This window comes from Erpetoichthys calabaricus, chromosome 17, assembly GCF_900747795.2.
Source record: "Erpetoichthys calabaricus chromosome 17, fErpCal1.3, whole genome shotgun sequence".
Classification (NCBI taxonomy): Eukaryota; Metazoa; Chordata; class Cladistia; order Polypteriformes; family Polypteridae; genus Erpetoichthys; species Erpetoichthys calabaricus.
The window spans coordinates 59,451,015-59,469,040 of NC_041410.2; the positions used below are offsets into that span (position 1 = coordinate 59,451,015).

At 36.9% G+C, this 18,026-nt stretch overlaps 2 protein-coding genes across 10 annotated transcripts in view; one reads left to right on the forward strand and one right to left on the reverse strand.

The window, feature by feature from the left end:
- The window catches only part of tubgcp4 (tubulin, gamma complex associated protein 4), a 106,740-nt gene extending 92,300 nt beyond the window's left edge, over window positions 1-14,440 (forward strand). Inside the window, exons 13-18 of the mRNA XM_051920218.1 lie at window positions 4,713-4,857; window positions 4,989-5,166; window positions 6,649-6,783; window positions 9,688-9,804; window positions 10,054-10,193; window positions 14,115-14,440. Coding sequence (XP_051776178.1) covers window positions 4,713-4,857; window positions 4,989-5,166; window positions 6,649-6,783; window positions 9,688-9,804; window positions 10,054-10,193; window positions 14,115-14,127 — 728 coding nt within the window. The 3' untranslated portion in view covers window positions 14,128-14,440. The remainder of the gene's footprint in view (window positions 1-4,712; window positions 4,858-4,988; window positions 5,167-6,648; window positions 6,784-9,687; window positions 9,805-10,053; window positions 10,194-14,114) is intronic.
- A 96-nt stretch (window positions 14,441-14,536) lies between these two features.
- tp53bp1 (tumor protein p53 binding protein, 1) overlaps window positions 14,537-18,026 on the reverse strand; it is a 476,929-nt gene continuing 473,439 nt past the window's right edge. For all 9 annotated transcript variants that reach the window (XM_051920203.1, XM_051920206.1, XM_051920208.1 and 6 more), the window contains one exon: window positions 14,537-14,885. In XM_051920203.1, coding sequence (XP_051776163.1) covers window positions 14,698-14,885 — 188 coding nt within the window. In that variant the 3' untranslated portion in view covers window positions 14,537-14,697. The remainder of the gene's footprint in view (window positions 14,886-18,026) is intronic.

Consider the following 18,026-nt stretch of genomic DNA (forward strand, 5'->3'; position numbering starts at 1 on the left):
TCTATTGCAGACAAAGCCTGTGTTTGCTTATCTATTTGTGTCAATGTCCAGGTTTTTATAGCTTGTATATTTGCTGCCCAGTAATAAAATTGAAAGTTAGGTAGAGCCATGCCACCTTCTGCCTTATGTCTTTGTAGGGTTGTCCTTTGGTTTAATGGATGTTTTGAAATCCAAATAAATGAGGTTATGATTGAATTGATTGAATTGAATTTCTTAAAAAATTATTTATTGATGTATATTGGAATGCTCTGAAATAGAAAAAGAGGCTTAGGAAGGATATTCATCTTGACAGTGTTAATTCTTCCAGCTAAAGTGAGATGAAGGTTAGACCATCTATGCATATTTTGCTTGCCTTTTTCCGTGCAGACGGCAGAATTTTGTTGATAAAGAGCTTTATGTTTACTTGTGATGTTTACCCCTAGGTGTTTAAACTGATCTGCGATGATATAAGGGAAGGTGTCCAATCTAATATTGTGTTCTTGAGAGTTCACTGTAAAGAGCACACTTTTATTCAAAGTAATTCTGAGACCAGAAATTTTTTGAAATTCTGTTAGTGCTGTTAGGACTGCAGGCACAGTATTTTGTGGATTTAATATATAGTACCATGTCATCTGAACATAGTGAAATTTTCTGTTTAAGTCCTTCTCTGATAATCCCGTTTATCTCATATGCATTTTGACAGTGAACTGTCAGTGGCTCAAAGGCGATCGCGAAAAACATTGGTGTCTAGTACCAAGTTCTAGTTTGAAGCAGTCTGAAATAATGTTGTTAATATAAACTGAAGCTTCTGGACTGTTATACAGTAGTTTGATCCTTGCACATTTGTTCGGGCCAAACCCAAATTTCTCCAATGTAGTGAAAAGGTAGTTCCATTCAAGCATATGAAATGCTTTTTCTGCTTCCAGCGTTAATATCATCTCCGGGGTGTTGTAGCAAGTTCCTCAAAACACAATATGAGGAGCCCGACACACACGAGAACCTTCTACTCTTAGTAAGAGACTAATTATATCAAGTTTGGAAACAGACAGAATCTTATCCCTAATTTGATCCCCATTGATGGAGGTGTCCTTTATATACCACAAAAATAACCACCAGATTAATTAAGTCAATTAAACAGAGTATATATTATGAAAACCCAAACAGAATTATAAACATATTGTCCTTTAGAAAATCCTACACAAAGGAAAACTGAACAAGTAAACAGATACTAATTAATATGACCATATACCTGAACCACTCCTTTATTATGAACTACACAGAAAAATGGCAAAGTAGAAAAGGAAATTAGACAAACAAAAAAAGAAATATGACTACTTACAGACAGCACAAGAATATTCACAGCATGTACTATACATATATATACAAATATAAGTCAAACATACACCCTATATGCATTCCCCAGTCCCTTTTAGATTGTACTCTATGGCTTTGGATCAAACTGGCGTTGGTGTTTCGCTGTTAAATCCAGAGCACTGGTAAAATGTAACACTGGCACGTTTCCCCTCTACGGTGTAAAGGAGCATTGTCAATGGCTTGGAGACAAGTTTTGTCCTGGATGCTGAAGTCAGCCTTACCTGGGTTTAATGGTGTTAACGTCCCACAAAAGGGAAACGCAAGTGACACAAATAAAAGGCAGCACCATGCACACCAATGTCCTCCACTGTTCAGCCAGCACTCGTTTTTGTGTGCGCCCGAACCAATCTACATATGAAGTTTTCGTGCCTTTTGGATCACTCCCTTTTTAATCCTCACTTCTGGCTCCTTTTCCTCTCCTTTTCAAAATGCGCACCTTCTTTTTGAAGACTATCCCTCCTCTTATAACATACACCAGTGCGTTTATACAAGGACTCACAGGCATGGTTTGGCCCCCTGATTCCCTTAAAGAGATATCCTTAAAATACTCAATACCTGGGACATATATTCTAAAGGGAACAAGACGCAGGCACAGCACATACAATATATAGCAACCGTTACAGTGTTAGACTTTGTGGATGAATAAACATTAAACAGGCCAAACCCAAATTTCTCCAATGTAGTGAAAATGTAGTTCCATTCAACCATATCAAATGCTTTTTCTGCATCCAATGATAATATCATCTCAGGGGTGTTAGACTTTGTGAGTGAATATATTACATTACACAGGTGTCAAACATTGGAAGCTAAGTGTCTGCCTTTAATAAATCTAGTTTGATCTTGTGATATTACCAAAGGAAACACTTTCTCAATCCTTCTAGCTAGGACTTTGGAGAGTAACTTAACATCATTATTCAGAAATGAGTTTAGTCTGTATGATGCACATTCTAATAAGTCCTTATTTTGCTTAGGAAAGACGGTAATTAATAATTAATGCTTTGTGAAAAGTTTGAGATATAATTTTATTGTCTCTAGCTTCTGTAAATGTTTCTAATGAAAGGGGAGCTAACTTAATTGAGATTTTTTTTTTTATAAAAATTGGCAGGGCAGCCATCAGGGGCTGCTGTTTTCCCACTCTGAAGTGAGTTTATAGCATCTAGTAATTCTGATAGTGCCAGAGGTTTATCCAATTCCTCTGCACTGAGAGTATCTAGTTGTGGTATCTGTAATGCATCCAAAAACGCATTAGGTTATGTCTTGTCTCCTTAAAAATTGAGTAGAATATAAGGATTTAGTAGTCTCTAAATATGTGCATTATATGTTTATGGTCAATGATTTTGTCTCCATCTGTGTTGGTAATTGCTGGGATTGCATTGCAAACTTCCTGCTTGTGGATTTGTTGAGCTAAGATCTTATTAGCTTTCTTATAGTGTTCATAGTAATGATGTCTTGATTTTAAAAATGTGTTCTGTTTTTTTAGTTGACAAGAGGTTTAATTCTGTATGCAGAGCCTGTCTTTTCCTATGAAGTGCCTCATTTAGACACCGTGATCTGTTCTGGTAATTTCACTGATTAGCTCTGATACTCTCTTGTTTTTCAATTTATTTTTGTGGGAAAGATATGAAATAATCTGTCCTCTTAAGAAAGACTTAAGTGTTTCCCAGAGTATTCCTGCAGAGACCTCTGAGGATGTATTTGTCTCTCAAAAAATAATCGATTTTCTTGGATATAAATTCTGTATAGTTATTGTCTGCAAATAAAAGTGGGTTAAGACGGCAGCTGCGAAATTAGTATGTAGGGCGTAGTGATTTAAGCTTCATGATCAAAGGGGTGTGGTTGGAGATAACAATAATGTTGTACTTACAAGATTTATTCGTAGGCAAGAAATTGTTATCTATAAAGAAACAATCAGTTATTGAATAACAGTGATGGATTGGTGAGTAGAAGGAATATGCACTTGAGTTTGGGTTTAGAAATCTCCAGGGGTCTGATAAGTTGTGATCTTTTGCAAACTGTGTAATTGTCTTTGCAGTGTTAGATGTCATCGCCCCTGTGGCAGGACACCTATCTAGGTCTGGATTTACAGTAAAACACAAAGTCCCCAGCCTTTATGATTTTTATGAGTACTCACATTGGGAATGGATGCAAATACGTTTTGGATGAAGTCCCTATCTGCCCACATTGGGTGCGTAGATGTTTATCAAAATCACTTTGCAGTTAAATAAATTACCCATGACAATCACATATCGCCCTTCAGGATCAAATACTACATCTGAAACTACAAATGAGATTGTTTTATGTATAAGAATTCCCACACCTCTAGTTTTCTTTGTAAAGCTAGAATGGAATATTTGGCCAGTCCAGTCTCTGTATAGCTGAAACTGATCCTTGCTTAATAAGTGGTTCTCCTGTAAAAATACTATTTTAGTGTTTAGACCTGTTAGGTGAGAGAATACTTTCTTTCTCTTTAATTGGTAATTGAGACCTTTAACATTCCAGCTCACAAAGTTAACTGTCTGGTCATGAAGCCTTTGTTTCTGGACTTTTGTTGACATTTTGTAGTCTTAATTTAACATAAGAAATTATTACATAAGACATCTTTGACCTTAATTTCCAGTTTTTCCAGGAGTTATTGCTATGAAGCCTATTGTTGCGTTGGCACTTACAATTTATAAGGATTAAAAAGATAGATTAGAAATAGCTTGCTGTCTTCCCCACCCCAATCGATCTCAAAACAAGACAATTCGACAACAACAAGCATGATAAACAACTAACAACAAAGTCCATAACTCAGACTAAATGCAGTCCAGCTGTTATTCCTGATGCTGTGAGGGGTGGTGAGATTTGGGAGTGCTTCCTCTAATGAAGCATGATGATAAATCCGACTCAATACTCGCCCGACAGGCAGGCACATGACAGTCCATATATCCATATAGGTACAATGATCCAGAATAAAGATAATAAGCCACAGGTGACAGTATGCTGACGTGACAGACGGGTGAACACAGACACAAACTCTAGACTTCTGACTAGCCAGCCTTCTTTTTCAAAGCTCCTGCTGGCAGGTCTTGTCCCCAGCAGACCCTGTGCTCCCTTCAGATGTCCAATCAGGGCTATCGCAGGGACTGCCGGTAGTTGAAGTTCATAATTTAGATATCGCTGATACACACTTGACACACAGGTAACTCCAACCTTAACAACCAAACAATGCATCAACTCACAACAAGTGGCTATGCTGACACACCATAGCAACACCCCAAACACCAGACGAACTGCCAGTATTTTCACAGACAACAGCATTGGGGGAAAAACACTGACTATAATAAAAGGAGTGAGGTGCTTTTATTTATATTTAACAGAAGTTTCTGGGAGCAGAGAGAATGTTACTCCTCCACGAGATGTATCACCACGGGACGTTCCACCCTCTGGCTGGGCTGCACTGGGTCTGATTTACAAGGTTCAGTGGCCTCTTCACATTCTTTTTACACCAGCAGTGCTGGAAAAGTGAGTCACCTCTTCCATTTTTGTCATTGAGTCCTTAGTGACAGCATTTTAGTTAAACTGTATTTGTGTAGTCTCTGTAAATTTGTCAGCTGTTACTGTGCCCCTCACTTGTCCAGTCTTTCCTCTTTCAGGTACAATGTGGTATTTAGGTACCTACTGAGTGTGCGTCGAGTGCAGTCAGAACTCCAGCACTGCTGGGCTTTGCAAATGCAGAGAAAGCATTTAAAATCAAATCAAACAGATGAAATCAAGTGGAGGCTAAGAAATCACATGGCCTTTCTCGTGGACAACCTTCAATACTATCTTCAGGTAAATGACCCAAGCTAGCCGGAGGTCTCCTTTGTTTTCAAGCACTGTTTAACACTAGAATTACCAAAGCCTACGAAAAAAACTCTTAATCCCAGCCCACCTTAAATCCGTTCGCACCTCTCTTTTGGTGTCTTTTGTGTTGTAAATGTGTTGATCAACACAAGCAGCAAGCAGCCTGCTATCCCATTCCCCCGCCCACCTCCACAGTCCAAATCGCTAAGATGGTTCTCCATGCTCAGTGTTTATCTTGGAGTGAAGTGCTGGAGTTGTAGATGGTAAATAATATATCATCATTTGGAATACATACATTTCATATGTGTTCCGTGTCTACAACAATCTATGTAAACACATTGTTAAAACAGAAACGTTTTTCATGTTTTAGCAATAATTGACAAAATGTAAACCTGTAAGCCTGAAGTCCAAATATCAAATATACACTTTCACAAAAGGTACAAGTATAACAAAACAAGTGTGCTTTTATTCAAGAATATAACTGCAGATAGGGTGCGACATTATAGTACTTTTTTTTTTATTCTCTCAGTCACGTTCACACTCGCCCCGATCTGACACTGCTGTTTTCAAATAAAGACGTGCTATAACAGAGGATGAGGGTTCTATATCGGAGAACGAGAACAGACACCCTCCCCGCAAGAAACATCCATTCACATATAAGAACAGTGCAGCTGTGACTGAGAGAATAAAACTGAATTAAAAAAAAAAAAAATCTAACCTTTACAAGTACCATAAATTTACACTGGCTGTTATAGACTCAAATCAAATGTATGTTTTTATTCTATAATAGTAAGAATAAGAGCAGCTCACTACTCAAAACGGAGGTGTCTAAGATTGAACCATGAACATTTTGATTACGAGTCAGTAGTTTTTACCGCAACACCACCGAAGTGGTTGTTTTAGGTGCGTTGTCAAAGTCACACACTAATGCAAGTTATTTTTCTGCAGTTATATTTCTTGAATAAAAAGCACACTTGTTTTGTTATACTTGTACCTTTTGTGAAAGTGTATATTTGATATTTGGACTGCAGGCTTTACACACACATTTTACATTTCATGTCTACATTTTGTCAATTATTACTAAAACATGAAAAATGTTTCTGTTTTAATGATGTGTTTACATAGATTGTTGTAGACATGGAACACACGTGAAATGTATGTTTTCCAAATGAAGATATATTATTTACCCTATACAACTCTAGCACTTCACTCCAAGATAAACACTGAGCACTGAGAACCTTCTTTGTGAATTGATCTGCGGCAGTGGCCAGGCGGATGGGACAGCAGGCTGGTGGCTGGTTGTGTTGATCGACACATTTACAACGCAAAAAAACGCTGACAAAGAGGTTTGAATAGATTTAAAGTCGGCCGGGATTACAAGTTTTTTCATAGGCTATGGTAATTCTAGTGTTAATGAATGCATGTAGCTGTTGTTCCATCTGTTAATGTGTGCCTCTGTGTGTTATCCAGGTAGATGTCTTGGAGTCGCAGTTCTCTCAGCTTCTTCAGCAAATAAATGCAACGAGAGATTTTGAAAGTATCAGACTGGCACATGACCACTTCCTCAGCAACCTGCTGGCTCAGTCGTTCATCCTGCTTAAACCTGTGAGCAGACTTTTTTTGTTGTTAACAGAATGTGTAGTTGAAATGTATGCATTAAGAATTTGGTGATGGAAGACAATGGGAGAAGCTTAGATTCCATATTAAAATCCTCCTTTACACAAATAACGCTGAAATGGATTGGTCTCATTTTAGCTCTCCAAAAATAATAATTGATATAGCTGAGAATGTACACTGTGACCAACAAAATGCAGAATCTATTTATCCCACCTGGATAAATAACTACAGTAAGAGGCAAAGCTGAAGGTCCTCCAGACATTTGAAGGATGTACTTTACATTCCAATATTGGAGATGCTCTGTTTGTCTCTGCATGTAGAACAAAGCTGAATACTTTTTATTTCAGCATAATGTAGCATAGTCATAGTGTAGGTCTGCATGTAAGAATGGCTTTTTAAAATTTTTATAGTAGATCTGTCACTAAGTCTCATTTTTATTTCTCATCTCTTCATTTATCATTGCCTCTTTCATAATGTTACCACTTTTAAATGTTGATACATAGAGAGAAGATGATTAGCACTGTATAGGATAGACCTTTGTCCTGTTCCACTAAAATCATGAGCACTAGTCATATTTTCACACTATATAAACATTTTTGAAAAATGAATATACAGTGCCCTAACAAAAGTTTATAATATTCTACTGCACACTGAACTTGATTCTTTTCCGTGCTATGCAGTATATAGGTTGTTGAAGAATAAATGGATAAAGTACAGTGTCAGAATATATTCAGTTTCAGTTAAATTTCATATAGCGCTGTTCACGGCGTGTAGGCACAGAGTGCTATGACAAGTTCTCAGGTAAAATACTAATATAAACTATAGAAATGACTGATTACATATTGATTACACATGAGACACAGATTGATTTAAGGAGACTGGAAAACAGTAGTTTGAAACTGAACATAAATGAAGCCCACCAATATCTGTCAATTAATTATGACCAGTTCACTACAGGGGAGAAGAAAACAAAAACTTAACTCTCAGTAAGAAACTTGATATTCTGTGAAATATTAACAACAGATAGGGAAAGAGAGTTAATTTCTGGACAAGAACTGTTTAGGAAACTTGCAGGGGAGCTTGTTTCAGTCAGCTAAAGTTTTTTCAGAGTTCCACAGTGATTTTTATCTTTTCAGATTTGCCAGAAGGTGATGAAGCTTATTGAAAAGAAATTTAAGTGTAACACTTTATAAGTGCTAATCTGTCCATCTGCATCAGTGTCATTGCAGTCAGGGTACATAATATGTAGGGGAATGCAGATTTCACATTACATTAATGTAATTGCAGGGAGACCATACTTGACTGGACAATAGCAGACATCAACATGTTGTTCCACCATGTTCTTTACCTGTGCCTATATTTGTCAAGTGTCTCAGAATAAAAAAATGACCCAGACTGGCTCAAAAATCTGAGTAAAGCAAATTTAAACTGTTCTTAGAAGTAGTTTCCTAAATTAGAAAAACCGATAGAATACTTCTACTCCTGACTTCACCAAGATTTAGGAGAGCTTGTGAGCTGCCCTTAACTCATTAGGAGTTGTTAAAAGATGGCATTCAGGCAGAGAGGGACATGCACGTACTGGGAAAGATGGAATGTTTTGGAAATGCTGAATGACAAAGGACTTGAAAAACAAAACAAAAAAAATCAAATTGACAGATGGGATCATTTTCGTAACTAAGTTTGTATGTTATGATGGCTGACTCTGACCTCCAAAGGTCATGTGAAAAGACAGTTTTCCCCCAGGGATTAATAAAGTGTATCAAATCAAAAAATTGCTCCATCTACATGGAGAAGTCATGCACTGTTTGCTGAAATGAAAGTGTTGGTAGCGCTTTGAAATAACGATGATTTGGGTATGTCACAACCAACTCAAATTTTGCACCATAACTTTGGACATCCTTCCAACATTTGAGGTAATACTCAGATTCATACATTTCTTCACCACTCCATGTGAGGTAATGTTAAAGGAAGGCATGCACATAAAGATCACTGCCTCCGGTGTGGATGAACAGGAATATGTGAATCACAAGTGGTATAATGGTATCAGTGCACAGGTGATCCTGGATGCAAACTGTATTGTATAGTAAGGACATTACCCTGAAGGTATGTGGGGAAGGATGGGTAATTAACAATGAATTGTCACACAGGTATGCTGAGCTTTGCATTCCATAAACACCGGGCACATTTGTGTTACTGTTTGCAAGGCTGGGAAGTTTCAAGAATGCTGGGACATTTGATAAATAGAGCCTCTTAAAAGAGAAGGGGGGACCACAATACACTGGAAGAATTAATGCGACTTATAGCTGTGGCTAGTTTCAGGATAATGGTTACTTATACTTACCCATGACCATAATAGTGGAAAGGTGATTCTTCTAAAAGTGTAGCTGTGGACTGTTAAAGGAACATGCTGATTATACGGTTTTACTCTTGTTCACTGCATCTTGGTGTGCTCGTTATAGCAGTGCTTATGATGCTGTTGCAAAGTCCAGCAATTATGTACTGCTCGGCACAGTATCCTACCTTATGTTTTCTTTTGTAATTATTTTTTTCTTTATGGTGAATCCGTAGCATTACTATCAGAAAACTACATGGCATCATCACGATTTCCAGGAAAACCACAAAATGTCAGTAAAAGTAGGATGCTTCATAACTGCTTCTCATGTCCTACTCTGAGGTAGAAAAACATTCTTATCCTAGTCAGACTTTTAATGAAATCCTTAGGAGTAATTCTGAGAAGCTTGGTGAATATGAGCACTGTTGTAAAAACACATTCTTTAATTTACATTTTGTATTAACCTTAAGGTTGATTGACACAGGAAATCATGATTGTAAGTAATTTTGAAATGATTAAATAAAGGATAAGAACAGTTACTGTATCTGTGAATGTTTCAGGTGTTTCACTGCTTGAATGAGATCCTAGATCTGTGCCATAACTTCTGCTCACTGGTTAGTCAGAACCTGGGTCCTCTGGATGAAAGAGGAGCTGCTCAGCTGGACATCTTAGTAAAGGTACACCTTTAAGCACTTGCACTGCACTTAATGCATGGTTTTTATAGTGGTGATAGGAAGAGCAAGCTAAATATAATAGTAAATGTAATTCTAATTTTTATATTTTAAAATAATGGTGTTACATTTTCTTTAACAGATTATATCCAGTATAGGATTACATTAATAGGAAATCTCCAATACCCTCAGTTTTTTTAATTCTGTAACTTCACACATGATTCTTAACATTTAGTTTAACATTCATTTCCTTAGGGCTTCAGCAGACAGTCCTCGCTATTGTTTAAGATCTTGTCCAGTGTCCGGAACCATCAGATCAACTCTGATCTGGCGCAGCTGCTTTTGCGCCTGGACTACAACAAATACTATACTCAGGCGGGAGGCACGCTTGGGAGGTAGGTGAGCAAGTACCATCGCGTCACTTGAGCTGAAAAAGTTTTGCTTTGCATGCAGTTTAGGCAGAGTATCATTTTTGAAATAGATTTTTTGAAGACTGCCATCTTGCAAACATAATCTGAAATTTGGCCGTTGGGTACTAGAGACTATCGGGGTGATGTATGGTGAACAGAAAGGTCTATAAAGAATCCTTGGTTGTATTCTCCATGTTAGATGCCAATAATGAAACCCTCATCATTAGAGGTGGAGGAGAAAAAAATATTACATGTGCTGGTTTGTAATAGAGGTGTCTGAAATTTCATCATCGTAATCTTCCATGGATGTGACAGCTTCAAGATGCTCCTGGTTGTGAATTTTAAAAGCACAATTTAAAGAGTATATTTTACTGATGGAGTGTTCTACAAAATCCTTTTTTGGTAAGAGGCTCTTCACAGACTGCATCACCCAGCTCATACAGTTTAGTGGGGTCACTACCACTAAATAAATAAATATTGTAATTTGCACACTAAGCCCACGGTAAGCATCACCCTAGTCAAATCAGTGAATAAAGCACAAAAAGTACCTCCTTTTGTAGGGTAACAATGGACCAAAAATGTCAACTTTGTTGCCTTACTTGTGAAGAATAAATTATCAACTCCATGAATTCTTAAGCTGTATCGAATAGGGAGCCAGTGCACCACCATGGTAAGTGTGTGAGCACCAATAATTGATAGCCGTCAAGGAGGAAAAGCTACCTCGAATTTACCCGACTACCTGGGAAAGGGAGATGGATAATTTAGATGGCTAAATATACCCTTTCTTAGACAATACCAAAGTAAAATTTCAGTGTGAATATCAACCAGCATGCAGGTGATTGATCAGCCTAACTTTCTGTGGAACTTTAACAGCAGAGGGAGAAGGAAAGTTGATCTCTGGACCAGTATTGTCAGTAAGGAAAAGATGAAAAATGTTAGGTTGAACAACATATATATCAAGAAGAAGAAAAAAAAGACTTTATAGCACCATTTATGTTTGTGCAACATTAACATGTGATACATACAGTATATATGTATTTTAATGCAGGGAATTTTAAAGCTCTCCTTATTACTGGAGGTATTGGAAGAATTAACTAATGCTGAGTTAAAAGTCTGCTTCATCGACCATTTCAGATGTAACATGATATCAAGATGAAACAGAGGCAATATATATGGAAGATTAATACAGTAAACCCTCGTTAATCACGGTTAATCCGTTCCAGACACTAATGCGATAAATGAATTTCCGCGAAGTAGGATTCTTTATTTATAAATCGAATATTTTCGCAGTTAGAGCATAGAAAACCTGTTTACTGCCTTCTGAATACGTTTTTTAACATTAGAGCCATCTAGACATGAAATAACACCCTTTAGTCAAAAGTTTAAACTGCACTCCATGACAAGACAGAGATAACAGTTCCATCTCACAGTTAAAAGAATGCAAACATATCTTCCTCTTCAAAGGAGTGAGCGTCAGGAGCAGAGAACGTCAGAGAGAGAGAGAGAAAAGCAAACAATCAGAAATCAATAGGGCTGTTTGGCTTTTAAGTATGCGAAGCACCGCTGGACAAAGCAGCTGCAAGGAAGGGAGCAATGTGAAGGTAGTCTTTCAGCATTTTTTAGAGGAGCGTCCGTATCCTCTAGGCCAGTGTGCAAACAGCCCCTCTGCTCACACCCCCTCCGTCAGGAGCAGAGAATGTCAGAGAGAGTGAGAGAGACAGAGAAAAACAATCAAAAATCAATACGTGCTGTTCGGGCTTTGCGTATGCAAAGCACCGTGTGGGAGGCATATCGTATATCATTGAGTTTTTATTTAATACGTAATACGCACTCTGGTTGGGTAGCTTCTCAGCCATCTGCCAATAGCGTCCCTTGTATGAAATCAACTGGGCAAACCAACTGATGAAGCATATACCAGAAATTAAAAGACCCATTGTCCGCAGAAATCTGAGAACCAGCAAAAAATCCATGATATATATTTAAATATGCTTACATTTAAAATCCGCGATGGAGTGAAGCCGCGAAAGTCGAAGCGCGATATAGCGAGGGATCATTGTACTGAAAATCTTTTTGGACACAGTCAGATAAGCCCATTTCTACAAGTGTCTTAGCCACAAAAACATTAGCAGTAGCTTTGAAGTGTTGTTTTCTTTCTTTCGCGGGAAATACCGATTGGTAGTTGAAAATGACTAGAAGACTGTAAGGTAATGAACAGTAAGCACAAAGCTGGCTGAATGGCCCACATCCTGTGCGGATGGATCAGCTTCACAAATATATTGCTTCATTTGTCCACCTTAAGTTTTACTACTTCATGTTCTCCTTCAAAGTTTAAAGCAGCTCAATGAATGTACTAGAACCAATAAAATATTTTCCAAGTGCAGTCCCATCCTATGTGTCCAAAACCCTTACAAATGATTGTGGAAAGGGTTAATGAAGATGAGGAGACAGCACAAAGTAACAGATGATTTCCCCACAGCAATCTATAGTATAAGTAGTATGGAAAAGACAAAACTTCACAGCTTTACTTTCTGTACTAAACTGAAACTCAAAGCAAGTAATGATACGCCCATGCTAATGGCTCCCTTCAAAGAGGGTTTGGTAATTGAAGAAAAACCATCTTGCTGTCTGCTAGGTGAGAGTAAGAAACATGGGGTTGTCTTCTTTCCTCTTTCCAGAGTCCCACTGTTGAGTCAGAGCTTCCAGGAATCACAAGTGATGCTGGTATTCACACCTCTCAGTTGATGGGGGAAAAACACTCCCCCCACCCCCCCAAACCCCCCACTTGTAAACCATTACAAAGGATACTCTTGAGAAGAGGAGGTTTGTTCAGTGAATTTATTACCCTCTCTTTGTTTCTTCAATGACAGGTAGAAAATAATCCTTTGAGTTATTCAACTAAATCTGTACCATTTTTGTTTAGCTCAAAGGGCAAGTATTACTGTATTCATTACCTTAAATCATCCCTGTCCTCTAGTCCCAAAGCTCTGTCCCATTCTAAAATATGAATCTAGGACAAGAATCCCTTTATTAATCCTGACAATTTAATAGATGGTAAATTGTTTACCAGTGCTGTCTCCAATTCACAACTAAGATAAATAACCCAGCCAGCAAAAACACCTGCACGGTGCGACTGCTGACTTTGTTTGAAACAGAAAGACAATCAGTGACATAAATGTTGAGGCATTTGAGTATCGGAACTTGTCAACTTCTGGGAAGACTAGCTTACATCTGCCATCTCCTTGCCTGCATAAAGACCACAAGTGGAAGAATGGTGTAATATATATAAACAATCCCTCCTACTGAACCCATATATCTTGAAGTGCTGGTTAATAATGATACCCTAGAATGGATTCTTATTAACATAAATCATACAACTTAACCCAACCTGCTAATGCTTTTAAAGGCATTTGGAGACCCACTTAAGACTGGTTTATTCAGCAAATGACATCTTAAGTAACAAAAAGTTCTGGTATCAAATGGAGCACTTTCAAAATTTAAGAGACTTTAAATGGACTAGGTTGTATGTATGGAATGTGTAGAATTACTATGCATGTCTGGCTAACAGAACTTTAGGTGTGAATTTTGTTAATCTAGCAAAACAAATGTCTTTTTCTGTGCACTGCAAAGCTAAATGGAAGTAAAACCTTGGCGATACGGTGCTTCATGCCTGTTTGCTTTCAGTAGACCAGCTTGTATATCTACAGACTTTCATTTTAAAACTTGTATTCAGCTTTGCAGCCATATTAGTTAATGCATTATACGTGTACTACAAAATAAGAGTGACTATAGAAATTGCAGATTTTTAATTAACAGTAGTGATTGACCATTTACTTTTTGCTATAGTTTGCCCAGTAATTAGTAAAAAAACAATATAAGGACTTTGTGTTCAATTTGTTTTTTTTCCAGCTTTGGCCTGTGATATCCAAATAGAAGGGGATGATGGTTCTTACAACTGTGGATGGAAGAGAGTGGAGACTCAACTTAATAAAATCTAAAAGACTCGTTACTCACATCAGCTTCTTCTGTGTGAAAAAAGTGACAGTTTCTTTGCTGTTCACCCAAGTATGCCTTTTTATGTTCAACAAATATTTATAACAATAATGCTTATATTCAATACAATATATAGACTGTAACAAACACTGAAAGTTTATATTGAAAGGATGAAGAATTCCAACAGCATGAAATTTGTCTTGAATATCTGGGTAAATATTTGGAAGATGGGACTTTGCAAGAAGTTGCTGGCAGTGGATAGGATTTCTGTGAAAGTACTGTAGAAAATACAGATCTTAAAAATAAAATGTTCAGTCATGTACAAATAAAGGCAAGAAGAGAATGAAACCATCACAGTTTAATGTTTTCATAAAAATGGCAACAGATAAAATTATGTACAAAAAATGCATGCATAAGAACAATTACAATCACTGACCTTTCAAAAGACTAAAATAAATTTAAAAGACAAAAAAGAAACATCCTGGGAGCCTGAAATCTGTTACATTGGAGAGTAGTTATGTTTGTATTTGGGGTGTGCATCATAATCCTGCCGCTCACCAACAATTATGCTCTGGATTACCCACTCTGGAGAAACAACTGGAATATCCAGGGCTGCTGCGCACTTCAGAACAGAATCTGAGCAAGACGTGTCTGTCACAAGCAGGTTATAAACACCGACTGCAATATCTAGGAGTCAAGAGAAACAGAAGTCAACCTGGCATCAGTCTATTGGTTATTTGTGTTTTGTACTGCACTATATATATATATATATATATATATATATATATATATATATATATATATATATATTATAATATAATATATACACACTCACAAAGGCACAAGTATATAAAAAGTAAACAGAGATAATGGTATTCATCATTGTTCACTCTGCAACCTGCTGCACAAATAAACTGAAAATTAAACATCATCGTAATGCACATTTTATTTTCAGTGCAAAACAAGTTACAGACAGATCACCATACTGTATAAATATACAAAGAATGTGACAATTAAACAGCAAGCTTGCTTCTTTAAAAATGGGCAAAGCACAGGAGACACTGCAACATTACTCATATCCACTATATAAAATTTTACAAAGTCATTTACTTTTCTGTAATTTTTACTGAAAATGTTAGTTAACGGTTTACCAAAATAAAAAAACTTGAAGCAACTGTTGTGCATATTATTTTATTTTGCCTTTTAATTTTTGGCTTAGTCTTTTTTTATTTTTTTAATAAAAAGTTAATGAGTAGTTAACTGCTGTTGTGATTAAATGATAATCAGCAGTTTGAACAATGTAAATCTACACTGGTGTCCTGCAAGAAACTGAAGAACTGCACCACTTTACGTCTGAATGGAAGTGGTTGCCTGGAAACACAAATTATTAAAACATTTTCCTGTAGTTGTGTGCTGAAACACAACAGGAAGTAACCAGAAACAACTAACAATTTTGGCTATGGAACACAATTGTACTCTGTTTGGGTAAAATGTCAGGAGTGCCAATTATTAGAATATAAGTAATAAATGCTGTATATGGAGCTATGCACACCAAGATTTGCTGTGCTCCCATTAACTTACACTTCTGTTATTTTTATTCATAAAAGTGTTTGCTTATTTTATACCATATGAGCAAAAGAAACTTTTATTTAAGAAAAACTGCAAGTCCAAGCCAATTTTATTAAGAATATTTTCAAATGTTTACATTTGATGTGAAAACATTTTGTCCTTGTTTGGTTATTAATTAATTAAGGAAATTGTCAATGACTGCAAGCCAGATTTTTTCCCTTTTGGTTTGAGTATGGCAAAAATGCGAAATATTCAAGTAAAAAGCATCTTAGATTGATAGGAAGGCAAACAGAGAAAGTATTTTTTTTCCACACCATTTTCTTTATTATTAGAATTGTTTCCTTTCTCTGCTTATAAAAAATTATTCACTCCCTTGAAATTTTTCACAGTTTGTTATACAATTCTCACAGTGAATTTCATTTGACTTATTTGAAACTGATCAACAGAAAAAGACTAACGTCAAAGTGAAAACAGATTTCTGCAATGTCATCTACATAAATTACAGATACTGTTTAAAATGCTAAAATGCAAAGCATAGAAAATTATTCAACTCAAAATTATATATTGAACTCATCTGTCTCATTTAAAACTGTCCAAAATATTCAGAGGGAAAGATCCAACCTGCGAACGCTGCAACCAAGCTCCTGCCTCACTGGGTCTGCACCAAACTAACATCATTTTGGACCAAAATTTTTAAGTGCCTCTCAGACAGCCTTGGGGTCACAATCCCTCCTAACCCATTAACAGCTGTGTTCGGTGTTCTTCCAGATGGATTTGAAATGTGGAAGGACAAGCAAACGGTGATTGCATTCACTACACTTTTGGCACGCAGACTGATTTTGTTAAACTGGAAGAATCCTAACTCTCCTCTGATAAGGCAGTGGGAAACCGATGTTTAATATTATTTGAAATTGGAAAAAATCTAATTCTCAGTTAGAGGATCTGTACAGAACATTTTCAAAACCTGGCAGGATCTAATCAATAATATTTTAGAATAAGAAGAAAAAATTATTTCTGCATTTCTTTTCCTTCTCCATTTATCTTTATTGTCCTATTAAACTCAACAATTTAGGTATGTTTACAAGCTTCAAGTATTACTCCTTTGGCCATGCTGTCCTTCTCAGGGGTGGGGTTTGATTTGTTTTCAATCCTATTTTTTGTAAAAATTGATCTATTTGTACAGAATGATTACAATAAAATTAATAAAATATATTTAAAAAAATGCTAAAAAATCAAATGCACACATATTCATCCCCTTCAAGTCAGTATTTAGTAGACGTACCTTTGTGGAAGGTCTCCATCAGCTTTGCACATCTGGACACTGCACTTTTTCTCACCCTTTTTGAATTCTTTTTCAAACTGCTCAAACTCTGTTAGGTGGCATGGGAATCGAGAGTGAACAGCTTTTTTTCCAGTCCAGCCATAAATTCTAAATTAGATTGAGATCTGAATTCTGACTCGGCCACTTTAGGACATTGTTATTTTTAGGCAATGCCTATGTAGTTTTGGATCTTTGCCTCTCTGGGGGGAAAAAATTCCCAAGGTGCAGGTTTGTTGCAGACTTCAAATTTTCCTCCAGATTTCCCAGAATTTTGCTGCATTCATTTCACCCTCATAGGCATTCGTATCCCCACAGCAAGAAGAGGACAACCACTTTGCTTCACAGTGGGGATGGTTTGTTTATGAGAACATGTAGTGTTTGGCATTTTCCAAACCTGAGTTTTGTTAGCCAGTTTTTGACTTCAGTCTCCAGGGTGCACAAATTGTACCCAAGGTGTTGTATTTTTTTTTTTTTTTTTAAATCTATGGTCTTCTCTTTGCTGCTGTCCTTTATGACTACAACTTGTGAAGCAGCTGGGTACAGCTGTTTTCTGCACAGTCTTGCCATTCTCGTTCATTGTAGCTTTTAACGCCATCGTTCTGATGGGTCTCTTGATGAACGCCTGCCCTCTAGTCATCATCTTTGTATACATTCACTCAGTTTTGTGGAAAGCCTATTTTAGGAAGATTTACAGCTGTAACACGCTGTCCATTTCATAATGATCAATTTAACTGGGTATGCAGTGACTTAGATATTTTCTTGTCTCCATCCCCTATCTTGTGCTTCTCAATCACCTTTTCATGGAGTTCCTTGGAGATTTATTTTGTCTTCATTGTATAAATTTGGCCCCAATACTGAAATACTGACTCACCACAACTTAGACCTTCCAGATCAGCTGCATTTACACTGATTTATACAATTAATTAAAACCCCTGAAT